The 27,715-nt window shown below is 36.1% G+C and overlaps 1 protein-coding gene across 1 annotated transcript in view; it reads left to right on the forward strand.

The window, feature by feature from the left end:
- Frk (fyn related Src family tyrosine kinase) overlaps nucleotides 1-26,816 on the forward strand; it is a 112,997-nt gene extending 86,181 nt beyond the window's left edge. The window contains exons 3-8 of the mRNA XM_027928327.2: nucleotides 11,011-11,174; nucleotides 11,972-12,140; nucleotides 16,672-16,830; nucleotides 24,603-24,784; nucleotides 26,057-26,222; nucleotides 26,605-26,816. Of these exons, the coding sequence (XP_027784128.1) occupies nucleotides 11,011-11,174; nucleotides 11,972-12,140; nucleotides 16,672-16,830; nucleotides 24,603-24,784; nucleotides 26,057-26,222; nucleotides 26,605-26,816 (1,052 nt within the window). The remainder of the gene's footprint in view (nucleotides 1-11,010; nucleotides 11,175-11,971; nucleotides 12,141-16,671; nucleotides 16,831-24,602; nucleotides 24,785-26,056; nucleotides 26,223-26,604) is intronic.
- Nucleotides 26,817-27,715: the final 899 nt, after the last annotated feature.

Below are 27,715 nucleotides of genomic sequence, written 5' to 3' on the forward strand. Positions count from 1 at the left end.
TGGAACTCAGTGAGGCAAAGGGGAACAAGAATTGAGGCTCACATTCTTCACCAGGAAGGTGTTTTTGAGAGTTCTGGGAGTTTTGAGGAGAAATAACATTCAGAAAGCTTTGAAATATGTAACATCCTACTGAGAAATTAACAAATTGTCATCTTTTTTTTTCTTCTTCAATCAGGAAGCAGGCAATAAGTGGTTAAAAGTTCCTATAGTTCTTACTATCATTATGTCACCTCCATGACCAGACTTGGATTCCAGCCCTGCAAAAAGCTAGCAAATTACTTGTTATTTTTCTCATCATTAAAAATATTTTTAAAAATCTTTAAAACTTCTTGTAGTTCACATTACACTTTCTATTTTCCCCATGAATTTTCATTAACATTAACAGAACACTAAAATTTGCAAGGAATGTCTAACCTAATATTGTCCTTTCAGAGAAATCTCATAATTTGAAGTTTCAAACATCCTATGAACAGTATCCTGTAGAACCAACTTATTCCATTATTGGGTAATTCACTTTTATTTGAAATTGGTTTTTTTTGTGTTTAGGCAGGGTACTAAGACATTTTGTTATTTATTAATTCATTTGTGCATGTATTTATGTCTACAAAATGTTTTAAATTGACTTAAAATAACAAAACAGCATAAAATACAGCTAAATATATAAAAGACAAAATCAATGAAAAAGAACAGACAAATAAGTCTTGCTGTGCCTCTACTGGGAGATAATTATCACAGTTTAGAAATCAGTTTAGTGAGGGGTTCTCTGGCAGATAAAGTAAGGTAAAAAGGGAAACATTATGCTTCTCATGGGCTTATGAAAGATAAGATAAATTATGATTTTAAGAATTAAATTCAAAGAGAAATGAATTTTATGGGTTCTTAATATAAAGAATATCAAGTATCACACTGGACAACGTTTTGAGCAAACTCTGTAGCCATTGTCTGTAGATAGTTAATTTTTAAATTGTTTCTCTAAAAATTCTAGAAGCATTATATGTATATTCTTATTTTAAAGGCAATATACCTTTATGACAGTTGGTTTAGAAAACAGATGTAATAAAACACCCACAAATCTGCCAGTTGAACGGTTATTTTCATGTTGGCAAATTTAATCATCTTTGCCCATATGTAATTATGGCTTCCACAAGGAACCTCAGCTGGATTCCTTTAATAGTAAATGGCTCCAGGACATGTGAGCTGCCAGATATATCCTCATGTTTGCAATTATAATATTCTGTAAATTTTATATCCCCCCATTTCACTTAATGTATTATTTCTAGATAATTTTTGCAATTATACAATTTTTAAAATTAATTCGGCTTTTGATTTACTGTAATTTAACAGTTATTTCATCCTATAAGCATACTGCATGAACATCCTAATGCATATTGCTTTTTCTCTTTTGGTTGATTAACTGTGCTGTTTTAGTTTCCTATACAAATGTTTTTATTAAATTTCATGTTGGAAAATGGCTCACAATAATGGAAATTATAAGAACCACTTTTTTGGGCTGTGTGTTGATGTATTTACCAGTAAGGATGTTTTTGATGATATTTCTTATTACATTTTCTGTGTTCTCTTTATGAGGATCTATGTGAGAAATTTCTTTCTCATTTTAATACCAGAAATTAATAGATGTGTGTGCCTGTGTGCATGTGTGCATGTGCGTGTGTGCATGCACGTGCACATGAATGCTTTGGACTAATAGTTTGTTAATATTTCCTTCTGGGAATGAGGTAACTGAATATTTTTCCTTATTTACCATGAGCTGCTAGAAAAGCACATAGCCAAATCTTTGGTATACATCTCACCAGTTTAGATGGGCATCTGAAGCCACCCATGTAAAACATAATCAGCCTTATCCTAGAGTCATTATCCTGTCCTTTACCCGCTCTTGCTTCATCCACATATGTTTCTTATCTCTTTTTATAATATAACACTATATTCTTTATTTTCTTAAACTTTTGGGGTCCTGGGAATTGAACCCAGGATGCACTTGGCCACTGAGCTACACTCCTAGCCCTCATCCACTTATTTTAAATTTTATTTTATTTTGAAATTTATGCAAGCCTTTGAAGCTTTCTGAAATAAGGCAGGGACTAACTAAATAAATGCATGTAAATATTTAAATTATTTCCTTAGGGTAAGTTTTGAAAAGTAGGAGCACTGGTTCCTATGTTGCATTTTGTCTTAACCCAGTGAAAGATTTTCTGCAGGAAACTGAGAAAATATAATTCAAGTATGTTAATTTCTGGTGATTTATTGCAGATATAATACTTTGTGAGAAGTTAGAGTCCCAAGAGGAATAAAGAGTCAAGCTGGTTTTTTTTTTTTTTTTTTTTGAGTTTCTCTGCAATATCAGACACTGCAAAAACCGTTTTCATGCGAAACTGTGTTAGACTTTCAATTAAATTAGCTTTCAAAATATTGAATGCTACAATTATGTATTGTTAATTTACCCTTCTGATTTAGATGCCAGATATACAAACAATAAAATCGACATTCTGTTCTGAAAATTTAGGAGCCAGCTAAATTGGATTAAATTTAGGAGTCAGAAATTGATGCAGGGGTGGAGGGTTGGCTTATTTCCATGAAGGGTTGAATTATAAGGGTCTTGAGAGTAGGACCAACATTTTCCTCAAAAAATGTGACAAGCATTTGAACAGATACATGGTTCAGGGCACAATTTCTGTGCTTCATGGCATGGAAGAGAGAACTTGATTTTTGTCTGCAAAGGTTTCTGGTTTCTGATTCTGTTTCCTCTGTAACCTCAGCTGGGCTTCTAGACCTGTAACAATCCTGGAAGTCCCCAGGACACGAGAGCTATCAGCCATATCCTCGAATAACTGTTTTAGTGAAAAGCTTTTTTGAGTCATTTGAAATAGACATTTGAACCTTTGCCTGATCGCTTGACCAGTTTAAAAGTAAAACTTACTAACCAACATCCACAGCACAGTGAATATTCTTTACTAGGAGCCAGGGATATTCTGCACCCACTAGTTGAGTTATATGCATAGAAAGAATCAGTTCTGTTTGTTCTCTTTGGCTTCAATGGATGTTGTTTCCCCCAGAAAAGGAAAGGGCCACTCTTTTTTTTTTTTAACACCTTATGTATTTATTTATCTTTATGTGGTGGTGAGGATCAAACCCAGTGCCTCCCATGTGCTAGGCAAGCTTTCTACCACTGAGACACAACCCCAGCCCAAGAAGGCAACTCTTTAACATGATGCCACTTCAATGTTTTAAACAGATATAATTTCTCCTTTCAAAGTGCTCATACTGGAGTTCTATTCTATAATACTGAGCAAGAATTCAGTACAGAATAAGTACCTGTCTTGAATTCTATTTTAATGGGGAATGCAGCCTAATAACTCAGTTATGTGTTATCTACTTATTAGTGAAGAACTAACTCAGCATAACTTCTGAGGCAATAGTATGGGGAGAGTCATGGTTTCAAAATGTACAAACAAATCCCCCAAAGACCAAATAAACAAGAGTTTGTAAGTACAGAAATCTTCTCACCTGGAATTAATAGCAATTTCTTCACTGAATATGTTGGGTAGCCACTGGGCTCTCTAGGCATTAGTTGCAGAGAGTAGAAAATGTTACTTTGGAAGTGCCTCTTTTCAGTAGACAAAGCTATTTGATAATACTGATATTGTAATACCCGAACTTGCACATTGCACATTAGAAATATCTATCATCCTTTGTGAACAATGACACTCAAAGTATCCCTGTGGGGTATATAGATAAGATCATTATTCTCATTTTCTAGATAAGGAAACTGAAATGAAATTCCTTGCCTAAGGTCAAAGAACAAATCACTGGCAGAATAAGATTAGGGCAGAGAGTTCTTGATTTTCAATCCTTTGCTCAATCAATGGAGTCATATTGTTTTACTCACTATGGGAACAGATTATTATCAGTCAGTAGGAATAAGACTATGCCCAGATGATGCCAGAAGACTTGCTGAAAAATGAAAATCTGTTCACTCAACCATTCATTTATCTATAAAATACCAAACTACTTGTTAGACTGATATTTTTCACTGAACTGACTAGGCGTCTTTGTGTCTTTCAGAGACAGCTTCTAACTTCATGTCTATGTTGTGTTCCAAAATTAGTTTCTGTCTTTTAAAAACCTAATTTTGGAATATCTTGGCTTTCATAATTATTTAATAGATTCTGAACAATATATGACCTGTTTTGTAGAGTTGGGACAGATTTATGAAAGTACCTTATGATAAAATCTCACGGCACTCCTTTATTTTGTGCCAGATAACCTGTTTTTTACTTCTGTAGCAATGTGAATAAGACCTCAGCCTTAGGAGAAAGCTGGGCCTGTGTACCTGTCATCAACTACATATAAATGCATTTGGATCTGGCAAATAGGACTGAAATCTCAGACCCCATCTGAGTTTACCTGGATCTCTCCAGCTACTCTGGTTGTAAAGCAAGCCAAATAGGTGACCGGCGGTATAATCCACAGGGAAAATAATGTGCAGAAATAGATGAATTCTTTCAATATTCAATGAACATTTTTCGTACTCTTCATACATGCTTACATATAGCTCTGCAATATATCCTAATTCTTGGACATGTTCTGGTAGATTAATCAGTTGACAGGTGAAGCACTTGTCAAATAGCAAACATGAGAGTAAAGATGTAAACTCAGGATCCCTAGTCTGTTCACTCAATTCAATCATGACGCCACTGACTTTGTTGATGAATGATTCCATTACATTTTATAGTTAGCCTTATATATTTTTGAGGTTGAACTACTGAAATGCTTAACTAATCTGAACTCATAGTAATTCACAATAAAAAATGGCACAAGCATTATCATTTACTTATAATATATAGGATTTGGAATAGTTTTGGTTCAGTAATAAAGAGCACAATACATTACAGAAGGAAAAGCAAATTCTTTTCTGCCTTGTTCTGAGACCCATGAATTCACTTTTATTGAGAAAGAGAATTTGCAAGTGTATGGACTCCACTACTAAAACACTTAAAATCACTTTTAAAACATAGTTATATGCTGGGTGTAGTGGCACACACCTATAATCCCAGCAGTTCGGGAGGTTGGGACAGGAGGATCTCAAGTTCAAAGCCAGCCTCAGCAAAAGTGAGGTGCTAAGCAACTCAGTGAGATCTTGTCTCTAAATAAAATACAAAATCAGGCTGGGGATGTGGCTCAGTGGTCAAGTGCCCCTGAGTTGAATCTCTGGTACCTCCCCTCCCCCTGGAAAAAACACCATATTTATATAATTTGTATTTGATTACCTAAGAATTTTGTAATATTAAAGGTACTTTCATCTTGACTACAATGTACTGAGTTTCCCTGATGTTTCTGATATCTGATTTTAAAATAATGTATATATTTCAGTCTTGTTTAAATTGAAACCTTGAATGAACCACATATAAATGGCCATGATGCTAGATAGAGGTATGTTGAAAAGTCAAAAAGTTAGATATATACCTTAATTGGCTATCCCAGTATTTATATCCTTGGTTTAAGTTTTTCTTCTTTTAAAAGTAAGATTCCAGGTTACTCTTAAGTCTTGAAAGTCTTTGTGTGATTGTCTATTTAACTTTGTAGTGGACACTTCAGAAACTTATATTTCACTTTAAATCCAAGAGTTGATGACATCATTCAATCATTTCATAAGTATTTATGTAAATCACCACTCTCTGTCAAGCTTTGACTAGGTATTGAATCAGTACAGCAGAGCCCTTATCTTCACAGAGATACCTTTACAGTGATAAGTGTCATCACAATTAAAGAGTGTTATATGATAAAATGAAGAGCTTGGGTGGGTAGGAAAGGCTGGTTTAGGATCTAAATTGATACCCAGAGGAAAGTGCTAACTGCTAGACAATTCATAGGAAAATATTAAAGTATGGTTCAAATGTTTCAAGATGAAGATTATTTGTTTTGTGAATGGACCTTAAAAAAAGGAGAGAGAGAGAGAGAGAGAGAGAGAGAGAGAGAGAGAGAGAGAGAGAGAGAAGGAGAGATATTTCAGAATTCTGTGATCCTGGGAGAGGAAAAAACAACTATCACAAATAGTTGAACATGAAGGTGGAAATATTTGCAAATTTAAGAATTTTTAAAGCCTACTTTTAAAATTTTAATAATAAAAAAAATCAAAGCCCAGAGAGCTTGACATATTTTTGGTTGCATACTAGATAAATTTTAACCAGTGTCTCCAGTCTCCTACTCTAATGCTTTTCCTATTAAATAAAATTACTCTTATTGTGCTTAAAAACCCTAGATGTATTGCCAAATATTGGGTTTTATAGTTGAGAGCTTAAACCTGTATCTACAAAGATCTGGCAAACATTTGCTTGGGCTTTCTTTATAATCAATAGCAATTGCCAAAGCCATATCAATCATTGTGATTTGCATCCCTTACGAAGAAAATAACAAGGAGTACTTTAACCCTTCAGTCATCTATTGACTTTAATCTCTAGCTTGCAAACTATTAGATATTTTGTGGTACATTAAAGTGAAATCCATAAATTTGTGTCTAATTTACACATAGTCCACTTCAATTTGGATCCAGAAAATGGTCAATCTTGTTTAAAAAAGGAGAATTTTTTTATTGCTTTTCATCATTTCCAATTACAGAGCTATTGGCTTACCAGACATCTCAGCTATAATTTATGCACTTTTCTTTTTGATAAATGGCAAGGCTTGAATTTTCAGGCTAGTAATTTATATAAATTGCAGGTATACTTTATATTTTGCTACCCTTCTACTTCTAATATTTTTTATTACATTGAGGAGAAATGAATCGAGACTGACATGATATTGTTTACAGCTCTCTTCGATTTTTTTGTTAGCTTTTTAATCCATATACAGAAATCTGTTATGAGCTAAGCTCTATATCCTAATAAAAAGCCTTCTATTTGGTGATGATTATACAGGGCAATTAACCTTGCCCCAAGAGTCACACAGTCAGTGGTATTGGTAACTTGACAGATCAGAATATCATGATGTATTTTAGCCAGTTTAAAAGAAATCTGTAACTTAAGAAACTGATTCTCTTTGGAGAAGTTGAACATACTCTTGGCCTTTGTACTTTAATCAAAAGAACTGAAAGGTAAACATTTCACATATTCAGATGATGAAATTTTATTGTCATGAACCAGAGGTGTTTTAGTTAATCTGAAACCCACTGGATACTGTGAATCTTAGCATCATCAGATCCCGAATTGAATCCTGGCTGTGCTACCCACTCTCTTCAATGAGCAACAAAATTGGTCTGGTAACATCTACCCAGTGTGACTGTTATGAAGCTATGACAAAATAATGCAAGATAATGCTTAGCAGAGTGCTTGGCTCAATAAATGTGGAATGTTTAAATGCAATTTTTGACTGAGGCTATCAAATAAAAGTCAAATTCCAAAGCCAGATCCCCAGACCCAGATTTATAAAGGATTTGGTCAAAGATAGGTACTGCTGCTCATGAGTCCCTCACATGTGGAAGGCATGGATTTGATGAGAGCATTTTACTGTGGGCACAATCTGAGCCCAGACTCTCTTCCAAGTGATGAGTGGGAGCCCCAAACCTAGTGAGAAAGACCTTCAGGAAAGGCCACAAGGAGCTTGCTCTCTGTTCTCTGCTGTTGGAGGATAGAACACAGGTGCCTAATGTAGGCTGAGAAGTATGCATAGCCTATGGCATTGGGATAGAAGTGCCTTGTGATATCAGCCTTTCCTCCCAGTAATCAATTGGCAAGATAAGAACTGCCTCATCTCCTATATTTTCTCAGGACCATAACTGGGCCTCCTACATGAGCAAAAATGCCAGGGAACTGTAAATAGATGGCCTGGAGGAGTTCAGAGTTCCACCCAAGTGGAACTTCTGTCAGAGGGTGAGGAGAGACCTCCTGGGGTGAAGTGTGGTAGATGAACTGCCAAAGAGAGCTGAGAAGCCATAGGGTGCAGGCAGCCTAGGAAAACCTGCCTCTTGGGAGCTGTAATGGGAGGTCCTGCAGGGATGAGAAAGCTCTAGAGGGCCTATCTGAGTGTCCACAGGGAAGTCAGCTGGAAACATTGTCAGCATGCTCAGCCTGTGAAGCCCACTGATGTTGGACCCATCTAAGTGTGGGCTTCCTGTTCTTGCCCTTCCTTCTTCTGCTTCTTCCCTGAATACTCAGAACTCAGCAAGCAATGCCAAGGAGAGGGAGCAACTCTAGAGAGAGAAATAGAGAGGAAGCCACCTAGACCACTTTTTACGTGACTGCCCTTCAGCTGGAAGCAGGCCTGGGCTGTAAAGGGGAGAACATTGGGCATTTTAATCAAGGAGTAGAGTGAATTGTGAGTGTGTTTCTGATTTTAAGTAGGACTGTCTGATACCTATAAGTGAGAAGCAAATCTTTTCTGGAGCTTTTATCTAGGGATACGGCTGTGTAATTGCCATGGAATACAAACTAAAGAGTGTTGGGAAGGAAATGAAAGGTATGCTATTAAATTATAGTTGTGTTAGTCTGCTGTATTGGTTACTTTATTGTTGTTGATACTGTTATAGGCTACCTTCAAATTTAGTATTGAATTCGTGTAGTTGCTATTTTGTTTGCTATTCCCCCTGCATTTTTCTGGCTAGTAACAAATATACCACAAGTCAACTCATTCAGTGATTTAAAGGAGAATTTTGCAGCTAGGTTTCTCACAGTGTTTACCAGAAAATTTATTTGGTTAAAGTTAATGTTCTGTGAATACTTGATTGAGATTTCCTATACCCAACATGAGAATTAGGTGGCATTTACTTTAACTTTGCAGACTTAAATATTTCAGCAGCATGCACCATGATGTAGCATTTTGGGAAAGTGAACATGAACAGAGGCAGATAACTATTCTCTTGTAGTGTTCTTTTAAATTGATGTATAGTCACATAACAAAAGTACACAGTTCATAAGCATTTAACAAATATTTACATAATATATCCAGGTAACCAATGCTTAGTTACTGTGTGGGATACTGCTGATACCTCACTCACTGACTCCTCGTATCAATGATTTTGGGTCATTTTAAACTTTTTAATAATGGAATCATATGTAAAATTGTTTGTGAGATTCATTCATGTTAAGTGTAGTCGCTTGTTTATTTGAAAATCTTTATTGTATTCCACTTGACATATAAGCAATAATATATTAATTTATTCTTAGTTTATGGGCATTTGGATTGTTTTTGTGCCACCAAAAGCATTCTTATATGTGTGCTTTGGCAAATATATTGTGCATTTTTGCTGATTTCATACATGGTGGTAGAGTTATTATAGACAGGACTATGTTCAACCTTAGTACATAATAACTTGAAAAATAGAAAAGCGCTGGGGGTGTGGCTCAGTGTTAAGTGCCCCTGGGTTCAATCTCCATACCAAAAAAAAAAAAAAAAAAAGGTGATAAAATTATGCTTTGCTCAACTATGTATAAGAAGTCATTCCACTGCTTTGCCAACACTTTTAGATGTTGCCTTCTTTCATTATACCTAGCCAGGTGCGCACCAATTGTTTTTTTGAAGAAATTCTTTTCCTAGCCATGGGCATACCTTCAGTACATCTCCTTTTGTTGGGATGAGAATGTCTTCTTTCCTTTCATGAAAGTTTTGCTCCAGTTAAACCTGGTTATTGGAGCATAAGTTTCTATATTTAGAAGGAACTCAGAAAGCTATATTCAAGGTAAATGCTGTTCAATGCTCATCAATAACTTTGCTAAGTGAAAGAATAGGTATGAATTGCACCAGTCAATATTTTGAATGCAAATGTAGAAAACCTAATTCAAACTAATTTAAGCAAAAAGTAATTGACTCTTGCAGCTGTAACGCCAGAATTGGCTGGCTCCAGGGGCTACCTCTCTTCTCATGTAAGCTTGCTCCATGCTGGAGGCAAGGATTCTGCCAATAGCTCCAAATTCCCATCAGTAAAAACAAAAACAACAGCAGCAATAAAACTCCTCTTGTCCTCCTGGAGCTCCCTGATGTGAACCTTGGAATTGGTGCTCCTTGGATTTAATTGGTCTGATTAGGTCTCCCTCAACTCACGGTGGGCACCAAGTCTCTCTGCATCATATGTTCTTAGAGAAGCAATGGTTTTATGAGAAAGATTGGAGTGCCAATAACAGAAGAAAGAACAATGGTTGGTAGCAAGGAGAAATAATAAAATATTCGCTGTAAGTCAGACTACCTAAAAATGATGCAGGTTGTTTATTCTTTCAGATCCTATGAGATTTATCTTTGGATTAGTCAAAGCTGCAGGAAATTTGCACATGTGAACTGCATCATTTTAGGACCTATGGAATTGTTTTTATTGAGCTGTGCTGGGACATTCTGGTATAAGCCTACATTGAGGGATAGTACAGTGAGTGGCCCTGCAGAATCCCTTATAACATTGTAAGTTGGTACTGAGGACCCTCTTTGTTCTATTTCAGTCTCATGTTATCAAACTCCATGGAAAAATTACCAGAAAGAGTTCAACTGTTTCTAAACACCTTTGTGATTTTATCACAGGGACACTGTGATTTCTGAAACTGACAAGATTTTTTTACCTTGAATTTCTGGAATGAGAGTTAATTTTATGGCTTTTTAAATCAAGTGTAGTCCTCAAAGCATGGAATGGTTTTAGTATTAACCTCACTTCTTTATTTTTTATCTTGTACTTCCTTTAGTGCTAGGATCTTGAAATTATTTTTCCTTTTCTCCTTCCTTCCTTCCTTCCTTCCTTCCTCCCTTCCTTCCTTCCTTCCTTCCCTCCCTCCCTCCCTCTCTTTTTTCTTTCTTTCTTGATATTTCCTTTAACAAGTACCTATACTATTATTTTGAACAACAGAATGTTAATCTTTCTTTCTGTGTATCCTTGATCAACTTCCTTAACTCTTCTGAGACAAAGTTGAGAAACATTGAATTCTATATAAATTTTATGCCATACATTGAAAAAATCTCCACAAAATGAATCTACTTGGCTTTGGCAATAAGTTTATTAACAGGACTTATTTTGGGTTCCAGTTTTAGATGAAGGAGTTGTGAAACACTACAGAATCAGGAGACTAGACCAAGGGGGCTTTTTCCTTACCCGGAGAAAAACTTTCTCAACACTGAATGAATTCGTGAACTACTACACCACCACAAGTGATGGCCTGTGTGTCAAGCTGGAGAAACCATGCTTAAAGGTGAACTACTTTCTGCTTTCAAACTGTTTTTAAGTATTTGCCATGTGATATCAGTTCAGGAAAAAGAAATTTATCATTTGTTTACTTAAGGCAGGAAGAGGAAAACTATCTGTTTCATATTCATTTTTGTAAACGAGTTTTATTGGAAGAGATATGCTCATTCATTTACTATTGTTGGCTGATTTTGTGCCATTACAGTGAGTTTAATAGTTGCAACAGAGAAAGTGTGTCAGATGGAAATCTTTACTACGAACTCTAAGATGGCAGGGGCCTTGCCTGTTTTGTTTGCTGAAGGGCAGATAGTTCCTACTTTAAAAATTTTATTTATTAAATGAATGAACAAACAAACAAATTAAACAAAAATGAATTGATTTTATTTTGCAAAAATATATAATATATAATACATATTTTGCAGAAATGTATAATATATCTAGTTAATACTACAGCCAGAGTTTGAGAAGGCCTTGTGAATGAGTGGAACTCCAATGGAGGCTGAAATTGGGAGGGTTTAGCTGAGCAGAGAGGCGGAAACATCATTGCAGACCTGTGTGTGAGCATGGTATTGGCTACAGATGGACATCAAAGTGCAGGATCTGAGAGAGAATGAATCTAAAGAGTTAACAATGCAGAATCTCCTACAATTGTTTTCTATCTTCAAGGAATTAGAATGTAACTTCTAGTGTTTTTGTTTTTAAAAGTAATATTTCCCTCAACAAGTACCTACACTATTATTTTGAACAACAGAATGTTAATCTTCCTTTTTCTCTTACACATATTCTCATTATTCTGCAAAACAGATACAAGTCCCAACTCCTTTTGATTTGTCCTATAAAACCGTGGACCAGTGGGAGATAGACCGCAACTCTGTCCAGCTTCTGAAGCGATTGGGATCCGGTCAGTTTGGAGAAGTTTGGGAAGGCCTCTGGAACAACACTACTCCAGTGGCTGTAAAGACATTAAAACCAGGTGTGAAAATATTAAAGATTAAATGGCATACGTGGATTTTTATGGGCTCAATTTGCCACTGTGAAATGCCCAAGAGGTCATGGGACAGTCAGTGCTGGCAGCAAACAGGTGTTGTCATCTGTTTTGCCACCCCAGGTGACCATAACATGTGGACAAGCTTTAAAATATAAAGGCCAACATGCTCCTTGGATTAGCTAAGCATAAAAGGTTCTCAGATGAAGATTCCAACAACACATTTCTTATCTAAAGGATTCAGTCTTCTATTGTCCTTCTTCCCTTTCATTTCTATCTTAGTTAAAAAACAAAAACAAACAAAACAAAACAACAAACAAAAACAAAACAAAACAAAAACCCCACTGACTGTAAAAACTTACTGAAAAATCAGATGGAACTTTGGTGATATTCGGGGAATAACTGTTTTATTAGATGCCAAATGACTATGACTAAAAGATAAAATGGTTCATCTAAAGAATCCCATAATTGAACTTGCAGGAAGTATTTCTTCTCCTATCTTCACTTATCCTTTTGAAGGCAGAAGAAGTATGCTAAAATGAACAGTCCCTCATTTTTAAGGGTGGGATAAGAGAATTTAGAGAGATTAAAAATAACTTTCCTAAGACTTTGTATTCAAATCTTGAGCAAATTTTTGAACTACTCTATCTCTCAGTTTTATCATTTATGTGATGGGGGATAATAAGATATACCTAGCAGGGTTATTATGAAGATTAAATTAGGTCACTAGTACAAATGCTTTGCATAATGCTTGGCTCATAGTAGGTAACCAATAAAAATTTTATTATTATTATTATTATTATTATTATTATTATTATTATTATTAAACAGTAAATGGCAGAGCTGGGATTTTTGACTTATCACCATTATATCAGACCCCATGGAAGTGACATTCTGTAAAAGTGCAACATCACTGTGGCAGTCTCCTATCTTCCTCTAATAACATAGAAAAGAATAATAACAGCAACAAAAGGTTAATCTTCCTTTTTTTCCTTACAAGCATTTTCATTATTCTACAAAACAGATATGGGTTCCAACTCTACAGGCTAGATGAGTTTTCTGGGGGCCCTCTGTTACTTGCTGAGCCCAGAGTTCTTAGAAATTTGGAAAGCTTCCTGGTGGCAGAACTTGAGCCCTTGGGATTTGCTGGCTGGCAGAGTGTGTAATAGCACTGTTTCCAAACTGTTGTGCTAAGGCACATTGAGGCATCACAGTGAATTCTCAGGGGTCTGTGGGATATTTAAAAGTTTTGAGGTAAACGTTTTCAAAACAACACAAATTGCTACCTTTAGGTAGTTTGTAGATTCAGATTTAGATCATTACATTCCTTTTTCTGACATCATATTTTTGTGAAGCTGGAGTTTTGATGATCACTGTGGACCAATATTGGCAAGATACACACAAAAATTGACACAGATCAGGAAATAAAGGTGGTAGAGCTGAACCTGAAGGTCAGAGAGATTTGGGTAACTTGCTCAAGATTGCACAGGGAAGAGTAACAGAGCTGAGATTTTTCCAGGATCCAGAACTTCTGTTTGAACTCTTACTTGATTTTGAGAAGTTGTATAGTACTTATATCACTTTAGTAAATAACTGTGGTTAAAAATGAAATAAATATTATTTTTTTCCTCTTAATTTACCTGTATTAATTTTTCAAATGGCTATTAAGTTATTAGGATGGATACTTCTTAGTTGTTTAGTAATTGAACTATTAAATATGCATTTTAACCTGGCATACTATAAAAATATTACTGATGCACTAAGGATGCCATGGACTGAAAAGTTTGGGACCTTGTGATGTTATCAGTTAAGAGCATAAAGGTAAACCTGGCTCTGTCCTCTGTAACTTGTATAATTTTTTAACCTTTCTGAGTCTCCTCATCTGGACATGTGAATTAAAATAGCCCCCACTTTATAGGATTGTATGAGGATTGAGTAAATGTGAATAAAGTATATGCAGTGAGTTTTTATTAAATGTTAGGTTCTGTGGTGCTGCTGATAGATGCACACCCTGAAATGTAGATTCACTGGTGCAGGAGTTTAGTTCTAGCATTAACATCTGGCAGAGGAAACAACAGAGAGGCTCTTTTAAGGGGCCAGATGCCATCACTCAGGTGAGGACAATCTATTTCAGCATCTAATATTTTCAGTCATCATGTATATGTGCTTTTAAATCCTAAACGTGTTGAACTATTGAGACATAAATTTTAAATTTATTGTTAATCTAATCATTCCTCCCTCCCTCCACCCCCAAAAAAGGAAAAGAAAGAAAAGCGTCAAGCTATGCTTGCTAGCATTGCTTTCTAAGGAAGGCCTTCTGGAGGTCAAAAGAGAACAAAAAATCATATTTTTTATAGTAAAAAAAAAGCACAATAGTTTTCTTTCCAACAGGAATAATTATTATTGATTTACAGTGTAATAGCAACAAACAGCTTTGGTGATTGGTTAAATGTCTTCACTTCACTGGGGCCATTCATCAATCTTAGCAGCTATTTATTGCTTAGCAGACTACCATGCAATAAAGATGAGCCTGAAATCAACTCCTGCAGTAGCTATGACAGGCAAAAATTAATATTTAATGTTGCGTTACTGAGTTGAGATTGGGTCTCTGTTGCTCTACCAGCATAGCCATGAAGGAGTTCCCTGAGTTCTCTACCTACAGAGGCTCCTGGCATATCATGATTTCAGCTCTTGCAGATAGTGTGACTTGGGCATGGTTTAAGTGTCCTGCATAAACAGTCTGAGTGATGATACTAATTCTGTTATCACAGAACCCTTCATGAATCATTTTATTTTGAGGGGGGCAGTCATATGGTATCCGTATTTGATCCCAGACAAACTAGTTATACCAACCAAGAACAAAGTACTTTATTTTGGTGTAGAGGTCTCTTTTCCTTCCAGTGTTATTTTTTTATTATGATTCCAAATTTTAAACTTATTTGATTATGTGGATTAAACTTAATGTCAGAACTAGAATTGATAAAACTAAAAAGAAAGGAAAAAAATGGAATGGAAAAGAAAATAGAAGAAAACATTTTTTTCTTCTCTAACACCTTACCTCTTTTCCCCTCAGTCAATGAAAAATATTTACAGTTGGTCTGTTTGGTTTTCCTATGAGTGTGCATGTTAATAATGATACATATAATGGTCAGCAATCTTTGAGTACACATTTTCCAGGCATTGTTATTATCCTGATAATGATTTTCTGATATTAGTAGGATTACTAGCTGTACTTTGTGGATGAAGAGACTGAAGTTCAGAGAGATTTGGTAACCTGCTTAAGATTGCACAGGGAACAGTAACAGAGCTAAGATTTTTCCAGGTTCCAGAGTTTTGATTGGATCTGGATCCTAAGCTTCTGGGCTCTTAAAAGGTAGACTGTTTCAATGCTTATGTGAAATAACCTGTATGTAGGTCATATGAAACTCTTCTTAACTTGACATTAACAAACAAGTCATAGTGCTACCTTGAATTGTCAAAGCTTATCCACACCCAGGTTCTAATGTCAGTTGTAGAGTCTCTGACATTCAGAGGATGATAAATGGAATGGTCTCTTTGGACATCAGTAGAAATGATATTTGCACTATCTACAGTGAATACTAAGATGTGAAATGACAGTATTTCTTCAATTACAGTAATGTTTCTGAAACATCACAGCCTAGAAGAAAAAAAAGATTTAAAAATTACTGATGAAATGTCAACTCCAGATATCCTTCCTCCTCTTAGATTTTATCTGACATTAACTGCTGGGCACCTTGCGTGGTGACTCAGAGTTGAACCATCTAAACACAATTTAATTATAGATTAGTTTTCAAAATATGCTTCAATGCCATCTCCCTAATCATTTGATCCAGCTTTTGAGGCTCTGGTGGTAGTGGAAGCAAATGGTATGGGAGAAAATGTTGAGTATTATTTTCACATTAAACATGTAAAATTGGTGGAAAAAAAAAGCCACTATCTTTTGGGGATGTCCCTTGAATGTTTTCTATGTGGCCCATAGCCTGTGTTCCTACAGGAATAAGAATATAAATTTGGCAGAATAGCATTGTTTTAGAGTTGTTTTTCAGCTGTTCCCACAGTGGGTACCAAGGCCAGGGCAACCATCCGTCTTTTCTTGATCCAAAAAGAGCTCTGACTGGAGTAATTAGACATTCAGTGTCCTCCAGTGTTCATGTTGATAGGATGTCTTCTCTTTGTGCTCTTCAGATGCCTGCCATGTTTTATCAATTAGACTGTCAGTCTCTCCTTTGCTCTTCATTTTTCACATGGGCCCAAATCAACCGTTTTTCACCTACGGGTCATAACATATAAAGTGCACATCCCTGATACAACACCACATCTAGTAATTAGGTTGCCCTGGCTGAACTGATTCTCTCCTCTGATAACTCTGAAGATTTGTGACACTGATGCTCTTCTGTTACTGAGAGGCAGGAGGCAATCTCGGCGATTCCCACCAGGCTGCTGTGAGGACAGGAATGCCTCAATAACATAAAGTGATTTCCTCCTTTTCTTGTTTCAGGTTCAATGGATCCAAATGACTTCCTGAGGGAGGCACAGATAATGAAGAGTCTAAGACATCCAAAGCTTATCCAGCTTTATGCTGTTTGCACTTTAGAAGATCCAATTTATATTATTACAGAGTTGATGAGACATGGAAGTCTGCAAGAATATCTCCAAAGTAAGCTAAAGACTCAATAAAAGGAAAAAAGAAAAGGAGGAATTTAGTTTAGCTAGTCCTATAAATGTCAATTTAGCCAGCTTTGTCTAACCCAAAGGATATTTACTATGTGTATATCTGTAAGAATGAATGTTGTGACATTGAATGGCTCAACTACTATTTAATAGGATATATTCTGCGGACTCAAAGGGAGAAAAATATTTATGTAGTGGAAGAATAAATTGTTCACAATAGACACATCAGAGAGCTTAAATGTAATGTGGGAAACTGATCAATGGATTTTTTGCATAATGCTCTACTTTTTACACTAATTGAACACTGTAAGCCATATTTTCTATGGTACAGAATCTGGAACATGGGAAACATCAGGGAAAAGAGCAAGAGAGGTATCTGACATTTTTGTCTTTGCTAGTATTTGCTAATATTGTACTTGGTGTTTAAAATGACCTCTTTGCTAGGCAACATTAGAATTTTCAGACTAAAAAGCAAAAATATACTATTAGCTTTATTCCTCCATCCGCTTTCTGCAGTTAAAAAGGACTTAAGGGCATTGTGAAATTGTGATGTTTATTACAAATGAATAATTTAATAAACAATAAAATAATACACATTAAAATATGATATTCAAAGAAATTGAGATCAAATACTGAGAGAATCATTCATGCTTGAAAAACAGACTTTTCCTGTAATTTCTTGAAATGTCAGAGCGAGATTGATAGGCTATATAGAGGCAAAAGGAGGTGAGGATAATGGAACAAAGATATCAGAAAGATAAGAGCGTTCTCTGATTTCAGGGTGACTTGTGAAGCTGATAATTCTAAATTTCAAAACAACAACAAAAGAATGGAGAATATATGTAACATAATAAATTCTGTTAAAAACAAAAATATACTTACCTATTGCATAAAGATCATCACATTTATCACCCTTAGAATGCTACCCACCACAGAAAGACTAACCTCAATTGTTGACTCCTTTTGCCTTATTCAGGAAAAAGTACAGAATGATCCTGGGCTAGATCTAACAAAGTGCATATTACAATGTGCATATTATAAGAGCCCTTACAGCATGCACATTACTAATCTAATTGTCAATTTCTGGTATTCAAATCTATCAGGAGCATTCAAGTCTCTTGCTCCATTTGGCTTCCAAGATAGTTAACCTGATCACTTATCCTCCTCTTCATTGGTTCTTCTCAATAAGTGATTTTCTCCCAGACCTCTCAACATTCTGGAGTTCTCCAGAATTATTTTGCAATACCATTAATCCCTTTGTTAATCTCTTCAATTTTTAATTTATTTTTAAATTTTGAGATAGGGTGCCAATGCTTTGAACAGGCTGGCCTTGAACCTGCCATTCCTCTCGCCTCAGACTCCTAAGTAGCTGGGATTACAGGTGTGCACCATTGCACTTGGCTTCCTTTGTTAACTTCACCCAGTGCCATTGTTTGAATGTTTATGTATCAACAGTTCCTAAAATTTTATCCCTACCTTGGAACTTCAGAATAATACACCCAGCTGCCTTCATGCCCTCTCCGCTGGAATGTTGTATCAGTCTGGACAGTGCAGGTGTCCAGACTGCAGCCACGGTCCTCAAATCTCAGAGGCTCAGCACAGCAATAGTTTTTTCCTTACTTGTGCTTTGTGTGTAAAATAGATTGGTAGCTCAGCTCTTTGGTCACCTTGGTAGGGAAAGGGGATGGGACTAATCTCATCCTGGCTCTTAAAGCTTCTTAACTTTTATCACTTCTGTACCCTTTTCATTTGGTCAAATCAAGTCCAATGGAATAGGCAGTACAATCCACTAAAGTGCCTTGCAAAAAGGGGGAAAATGTTTGTGAGCAACCCTAATTTCTACTCCAAATGACAATTAGACGTTTCAAAATGATATGTCCAAACCTGATTCTCCACGGTGATCTGCTACCCTTGTTTCATTCCTTCTTGGACAATGACAACACTCAGGTCTAATACCTGGGAGGCATTTTGGCTTCTTACATCCCATTACCTAACAAACCTACAAATCCTATTGGCTGGCCTTGAAAACATACCCAGTCTTTCCCCTTTTCTCAATGTTCCCATTCAGGTTCAAGCAATCATTGCCTCCACTTTGGATTCTGCACCCTCTTGGTCTCCCTCTTTGGCTTCCTGTCCTCTTTAGTCTTTCCTTAACACAGCAGCTGGAGATATCTTGTTGAAGTATAAGTCAGAGTTTGTTCTTCCTCAGCTTAAAACCTTCTGAGACTCCCACTGGTTCTTACCTCTGTTTAACTCCTTCTGATCTGGTTTTCCAGGTCTTATCTACAACTTTCTCTTTGGCCTTATCTACAACTTTGCCCGTGTACTTGAAGTGTCACTACAGTGACCTTTGTGGTTCTTTCTATTCCATAGGCACACTTTTATTTTACCTCAAGCCCTTTGCACTTGAGTTTTTTTGCTAGATTTTTTTTTTTTTTAATATTTATCCACATGGTCACTTCTCATTTCCTGAAAGTCTTTACTCAGGTTATTCTACCTTGGTAAGTTGTTCACTGGTCAACTCAGGAATGCTCTACCACTGAGCTACTTCCCCAGCCTTTTTTATTATTTTATTTTTTGAGACAGGGTCTTGCTAAGTTGCTGAGGCGGGCTTTGAACTTGTGCTTCTTCTATGTCTGCTTCCCGAGTTGCTGGGGTTATAGGATACACCACTGTACCTGGCTCACTTGTCAAACTGTAAAGTTTAATCTCCTACTGATTCTTCATATTCCTTCTTCGTTTTCCTCTTCATATTCTTCTTTGGTGTTCTCTCCTTAGCTATTAATCATCTTATGTTGCATGACATTATTTAGCTTATTTTTAGTATTTTAGATTTTTTTTTTTTTTTGGTATTGGAGATTAGAACACAGAGGCACTTTTACCACTGAGCCACATCCCCAGCTCTTTTTATTTTTTATTTTGAGACAGAGTTTTGCTAAGGTGCTTAGGGCCTCACTTATTTGCTAAGGTGATCCTCCTGTCTCAGCTTCCCAAATTGTTGGTATTATAGGTGTGTACCATTTCACCTGGCTTTAGTATTTCTAAATGCAATTCCATAAGGGCAGAATTTTTATTTTGTTGTTGTTGTAGTGCTAGAACAGAGTGTCACATAGAAGGTGTGCACTTATTATGTGTTGACTGAATAAATAAGTTGAGACCATTCTGAATATAGTAAGAGTGGGATTGAGAGTCAAGCTAGTTTTGCAATTCTTGGTATCAGCTTGAAAAGATCCAGTTAACTATACTGCAAACTCCTTGGGCATTGAGGATTTCTGTGGTTGATGTGGTACTCAAGGCTGAGTGCAAACCCTACCATCTGCTGGATTAGGCCATCAGGGACAAGATTACCAAGGCGTTCATTTGTAAGAGTACCTACCAGTCAAGAGGAACAGTGAATTTATACTTGTTCCCAATAAAGAGTTGTAGATTTAATAGATAGGTCTTAAAGTGAATCTGCCATTCATAAATAGCTCATCAAGATAAGTATCATTAACGTAAAAGTCTCTTTAGTAATAGGATGCATTTTTTTTTTTTTTTTGCAGATATAAACTCTCACAGGTTTGTGAACATTTCCATCAGCTTTGCTGTCTGGTTGTATAGATGTGCTCTGCTCTTTACTTAGGCAGTCCCTAGGACACTGCTCTTCAGGATAGGAAATGTGTATTACCCAATTTCTTCCAGTACTGTACTTTCCAGTAAAAACCTTTTTATATGCACTGTAATAGGATTAGGTATTGTATTTGATATTTGAAATAACATACATATTCCTAATCATATTTCTCTATATTCCAGTCTTTGTAGTCCTCAAGCTTGGCTGATTTTTTTTTGGTAATAAATTTCTCTCAAATGAGAGAGGCCTATGGGGAAGGAAGGAAGGAAGGAAGGAAGGAAGGAAGGAAGGAAGGAAGGAAGGAAGGAAGGAAATAAATAAATAGGGCCGGGATATTTTCCAGTGGTCGAGAATCCCTGAGTTCACACCCCAGAAACAAACAAACAAAAATTGACAGTTGACCAGTGAATGATTTACCAAGATGGAATAACCTGAGTAAAGACTTCCAGGAAATGAGAAGTGACCATGTGGATAAGTTAAAACAAACAAACAAATAAAAACAAACAAACAAATAAAAAATGGGCAAAAGAAATCTGAAGTGCAAAGGGCTGGAGATAACATAAAGGTGTGCCTGTGGGGTAGAAAGAATCACAGAGGCCACTGTCGTGACATTGCAATAACAAGGGCAAAGCTGAAGATAAGGCCAAAGAGGTAATGGAGAACCAGGTCGGGGGACTGTAGGAGTTAAAGAGAGGGAAGAACCAGTTGATGTGGCAGTCATTTTTCTAAGTTCTTTACAAGTGTTAACTTATTTCATTTTTGAACCACTTTATGAACTAAGTATCATTATTATTACCCCTACTTTACGATTGAAGAAACTGAGTAATAGACACCTTGGGTGACTTTTCCAAGGTTGAAGCCTGGTTTGATAGTTCTTGCTCTTAACTGTATGCATAACACTGATGCCATTCCTAACATCAACCTGTGTTAGTTGTCCATTACTACACGACACAGTACCCCAACAATTAGATGCTTAAAGCAGCAAACATTTATTATCTCACAGTTTCTGTGGTCAGAAATCCAGGAGCAGCTTAGCCAGGTTCTAGCCCTGGGTTTCATAAGGCTGCAGCAAGGTTTTGGCAGGTGTCCCAGTCATCGGAAGGCTTAGTGGATGTGGATTCCCTTCCAAACACACTTTTATGATTGTCAGGAGGAGTTGGTTCCTCATGGCTGCAGAACTGAGGGAGTCAGCTCCTTGCTGGTTGTTAGCTGGAGAGTGGCCCATGCTCCTTGGTATGGAGGGTAGCTTCTAACGTGGCAACTTGCTTCATTAAAGTGAACAAGCAAGAAAGCAACGGAATTCAGAGCACCAGTAAGATGAAGTCACAGTCTTATATAAGTTAACCTGGGAGACCCCATTACTCTTGCCGTAGTCTCTGCCAGATGTGAGTCACTGGGTCCAGAACAGTCCAATGGAAAGGACTCTTGGAAAGGTGTGAATTCCAGGAGGCAGGATCACTGCAAGCTATTTTAGAAGCTGCCTGCCACATAGCTTATGGTCAGTCACCAGCTTCTCTTAATGTCATTGTTTCTTTTTTGAGTGGATGTGATATCAAAAGGCATAGCTATTTTGACCATCACAGCAGCCAGGCTTTTCCATTATGCTTTTTACAGAGTTATGTTTTATCTTTATGTTTACATTTTGTTGCAGACTGAATAATTAATGTTACCTGTTGTAATACACAATTCAAAACTCTCAGTGGCAAAACACAGATAACAATTTTGATAGGTCTTAGACTACTCTTTTAGGGAATTAGACTCTTTCCTAAAATTTTGAAATTCGTTCCTCTATGTGAGGTCCTATATGTGATGTCCATCATTTCTGAACACACTGTGTTGCCCAGAACTAGGCATGGCCCTACTTAATTGCAAAGGGAGGTGGGCAATGTGGTCTTCTGCTAGTGCCCAGGATAAAAGAAAGTAAAGGACAAAAGGATAGGTGAGCAGTTAGTTTTACCTCACAACCAATTTAAATATGCTTCTGCCTTTTATACACACACACACACACACACACACACCTGCTGTGCTTAAGTCTTTCTCATTTAAAAATTCCTTTGACTCTCATTTTTTTAACGGAAAAGATAGCATTTATATAGAAAGTACATAAATCATGTAGCATAGTTTGACATGTAATTATAACATGCACAAGTAAGCAACTATGCAGCTACTGTCCAAATCAAGAATTAGAACACAGCCAGCAAGCACCCCAGAGACCCTGGAATACTTTAACCATCACAACTTCCCACTTTTCTGAATTCTATAATGGCTTTCCTATGACATTACATTTACCTCTACCAGATCCTTATTGCCTTCCCTTTTTGACTAGGGTTTTGAAATTTTCCATCTCTTCTTTCTGTCTGTCTGTATGTCCTCATCTTCAAGTTACCCTTTGGCCTCTTACACATGATCTCAAATAAAACCCTTCACCAATGACTCCCTCATTCTTATATTTAACACAAGCCTCTTAGTCCTTATCTTACTGAACTTATCTGTGAAACTTGACTATGATGACATATTTTCTTTCTCAAAATTTTTGATTTGTTAAAACATTCTCCTTTCTTATGATTCTGGCTGATTCTTCTCAATTTTCTTTTTTTCAGGTTAGCTTCCTGTGCCACCCTCAATTATTGGTGTTTCTTATGAATCAATATCTTCCTAGGACCTCACCCACTTTTCATGTTTTAACTCTCACTCAAACTATGACCATTAAGTCTATGTCTTTAGCTGAGAGTTCTTGTCTGAACTCTAGACCCATAAACTCATCTTCTTTCAGCCATTTTCACATTGGTAATTTATATATATCTTGAGCTTAACAAGTCCCCAAAATGTTTCATTTTTCTTAGAAGCAATGATGACATTAAGAGCTAGGATTTATTGTGTTTTTCCTAGATACCAGGTACTGTTTTAAGTGCTGTACATGTATTCAATTGTTTTGACTCTCATTTTAAAAATTAATACTGTAAGAGTTACTGTTACCATTATACAGATTAGGAAACTCAGGTACAGGGGTGCTAAACAGTTTGCTTACGGTTATAGAGAAATATGAGGCCCAGCCATGATCTCAAGTCTGACAGCTTTAAGCCAGTTTTCCTAAATCTTGTGCTTTAGTGAGCACTCAAATCAGGACTTGTGTTTAAACCTCATGTTCATAAGACCAATGGACTCTGTGTAATAGTATTTTACTTAGTCACACAGGGATAATAATAATTTGTTTTTATGTGAAACTTTAAAAAACGAAATCTGAAGATACCTATCAATAGTATGGCAGATAAGTTGACTTACTCTGTTTTGTAAAGACATCATAAAATAGCATGGACCTCTTTTACTTATGATAAATCTGACTCTACTACCTAAATTTCCTGTACTTAGTTTTACAGAATGAGCAATAGGTGAAATGCTGCCCATTAAAGGTATGTTTGTACTTAGAGAGATGAGCAACTTATTCTAGGAACAACAGACTAAGAAAGCAAAATTTAAAAAATACATATTAAACTTAGAGATACAAATGTTTTTTATATATATATATATATATATGTGTGTGTGTGTGTGTGTGTGTGTGTGTAGTATTGCAGGTTGAACTCAGGGGCACTTAACCACTAAACCAGATCCCCAGCCCTTTTAAAAAAATATTTTATTTAGATACAGGGTCTCACTAAGCTGCTTAGGGTCTTCCTAAGTTGCTGATGCTGTCTTTGAACTTGACAATCCTTCTGTTCACCACTTGCAATATGCACATTTTATAACTACTGCTAGACTCTTCATTTTTATTAGTGAACCAGTTTTTAAGAAAACTCTTATGAAAAAAAATGTGAACTTTTCATTTGTTCAGCCATGCAAATTAGGACCACTATAAGCTCAATGACTAAAATAAACTATGTAAAGTTTAAAAGTAATCCGAAAGTACCCAAGCAACAGTTTCCATGAAGAGATAAATTGGTGAAATGTGGTATTGAAAAAATGGCAGTAACTGGACTCATTTAGAAACTTACTCCTATCTTTGGATTATTTGATACCCTTGCTCCTTTCTTAGCAGATCAGTACCATGGCACATAATTCTGTCAATATCTTATTCATCAAAATTGTCAGAATTCACTTCAATAGTTCAAATACTTTCCAGAATAAATCTCTTATTTTCTCTTATTCCTTAGATGATGCTGGATTAAGAATCCATCTGCCTCAACAGGTAGACATGGCTGCACAGGTTGCTTCTGGAATGGCCTATCTGGAGTCCCAGAACTACATCCACAGAGATCTGGCTGCCAGAAATGTCCTTGTTGGTGAGCATAATATCTACAAAGTAGCGGATTTTGGACTGGCAAGAGTTTTTAAGGTAAGTTTAGTTTTGTTTTAATTAGCTTTTGTAATAGGTTAAAAGTCAAACAGACTGATAGACCAATAAATTCACTATTATTTAAAGCAGCGTTCTTCAAAGTTCTGTGGTCCATAGATCATTTCAAGTAGCTGAAGATCTTATAGACAAACTACCTGTTTCTTCCCATTTCTTCATCAAGGAGGAAAAAAAAATACTCAACTGAATTGAAAATGATGCCATTGTTTTGGTTGAACTTATGACCTATTTTTCAATCAGTAAATGTAGCTTCTATTTGTCTTGTATAAAAACCAGGGCACTTTGTACAGTTACCCTACCCACCTTTGTTCACTTTATCTACTCATTTACCTATTGCTAGAATTCTAGAGCAATTAATAGCTTTTTTTTTTTTTTTTAGGGGGGAGGTACCAGGGATTGAATTCAGGGGCACTCAACCACTGAGCCACATCCTCAGCCCTATTTTGTATTTTATTTAGAGACAGGGTCTCACTGAGTTGTTTAGCACCTCATTGTTGCTGAGGCTGGCTTTGAATTCATGATCCTCCTGCCTCAGTCTCCCAAGCCACTGGGATGACAGGTGTGCACCACCATGCTGGCCAATTATTGGCTTTTTAATTCTTCCTCCCTACTCAGTGGGTGACATCCATTCAAAAAACACTAAGATAAAGACATAGAATGAGGTATTAATCTCTGAATTTAATTCTAAATTTCCATATTGTATCCTAAAAATATGGATTTGGGCCAGAAAACATAACAAATAAATTATTCTCATGTTGATACTCATGAAACCATCATCTTTTCTTTGTGTAAATTAATTAGGAGACCAATGAGATGATATATTAATTTAAATCATTTGGATTCTACTTTTTAATATTAGCAAACTGGTAGTTATCAAAGTCATTGACTTTTAAATACCAGAATTAAATTTAAAAAAAAAGCAGACCTATTTTGCTTCCATTTTTCCATTTGGTAAACAGCAGATGGGAAGTCAGAATCCCATTATGTATGAATTCTTCTACACATAGTAGGATGTTCCTTCCAATATTATTCTTAGTACATAGTAGGTTCTCAAATATTTTATGGATGACTTCCCACAGATTGTTTCTGTCTTGAATGTCAGAGTCAGAATTTGCTATGCTAATTATCAATTGATCTAAGCTAATTTTTTTGGTATTTTCCATCTAAGTTTTATGTGAAACTGGTTATAAATGAATGAGGGCAGCAAAAAAAAAAATCACTTTAAATTGGCTTGAATCCTTAATGCATTAACAGGTAGATAATGAAGACATCTATGAATCTAAACACGAAATAAAGCTGCCAGTGAAGTGGACTGCACCTGAAGCCATTCGTACTAATAAATTCAGCATTAAGTCCGATGTGTGGTCATTTGGAATCCTTCTTTATGAAATCATTACTTATGGCAAAATGCCGTATAGTGGTAAGTAATTAATTCTGAAGTGGGCCTTTCTGCTGCAGGTCACTTACTTAGGTGTGACTTTAACTGCTTTGCCCAGACTTAGAGGGCAGAGTTATGAGGCTGACCATACCATGTGCCTGTGGGAGCTAGATAGATAAAATTTGATGGTGATAATTTGCATTAATGAGGTGGTTTATTGCTTCCTTCTCCTTTGCTCCTGAATTGCAGTCTTATAGACATTACTTGCTGCAGGGTGTCGTTTAATCTCTGCAACCTGTAAAGGGTATGGTAGATCTCACAGCTTTATCAAAGAAATCAATTTGCTTTGTAACTTAGAGTTTAAGTGTCTGTGAATTGAAGAGTCTAATCCATGCCCCCCTCTTTTGTTGGTTATATTTTTCAGGTATGACAGGTACTCAAGTAATCCAGTTGTTGGGACAAAACTATAGACTTCCACAGCCATCTAACTGTCCACAGCAATTCTACAACATCATGTTGGAGTGCTGGAATGCAGAGCCTAAGGAACGACCAACATTTGAGACACTGCATTGGAAACTTGAGGACTATTTTGAAACAGAGTCTTCATATTCAGATACAAATAACTTCATAAGATGAATACTGAAGAAGAAGTAATTGAGAATTAAGAACAAAGAATAACTAATAAAGAAATACAATCTTCAATTTTATCAACGAACTGCAAAATCAGTTTTCTTGACATATTCAAGTGATAGGGCAAATTTGGCCATGCATTATAAAAAAAAATTTATATGTGCATTTTATTGACTGGGAAATACTGCCGGACAGTCTAAGATGATGTATCATTTTCTCACTGCCTGATAAAATCAAACAAACTAAATGAAGTTATTTTTCTTTGTAAGAGACACTTATATTTCTATTTATTGTTTGAAAAGCCGATCAAGAGAATCAACAGATGATAGTCAATTTTTACTCAGTGACTGTTGTAGCATTTTCCTGTTTACTGATTAGAGACGTTATTCATTATTCCTCGGATTGCTGAATCCCATCAGGCTGTTATTATGAAGGAATTTGATTGCTTTGCTGCACAGCAGGACCTGTGCTTTGAGATTTTTTTTTCTCTTTTAAAATATCCTTTAACTACAATGATGGCAAAGCCGTGTTAAATGACTTGATTGTACTTGAAGTAATTGCACATATTTTTTCCTATGCATAAAAAAATGAAGCAGCTGTTGAGAAAAAGAATTAAAATCTTTCTCATTTTGTGGAAGGAAATGATGGAATTTTTCTATACCTCAGTATGTGTCATCTGAGAATCATCTACGTTAGTTTTAATCTTAATGTTAAAGAATTGGTTTGCAAAGCTGATGAGTTATTATGCACAGATATATGTGAGAAACACCTAATAGCCCGCAAAATCTGAGAAACAGGTACTAAAGAAGTTTAGGAAAAATAAAAGGAAAGCTGTAGAATGGCTGTGGCCTTCTGAATAATTACAAAAGAGCAGTACCTTCAGGCCAGTTTTTAATTTACCACAA

This window comes from Marmota flaviventris, chromosome 6 (assembly GCF_047511675.1).
Source record: "Marmota flaviventris isolate mMarFla1 chromosome 6, mMarFla1.hap1, whole genome shotgun sequence".
Classification (NCBI taxonomy): domain Eukaryota; kingdom Metazoa; phylum Chordata; class Mammalia; order Rodentia; family Sciuridae; genus Marmota; species Marmota flaviventris.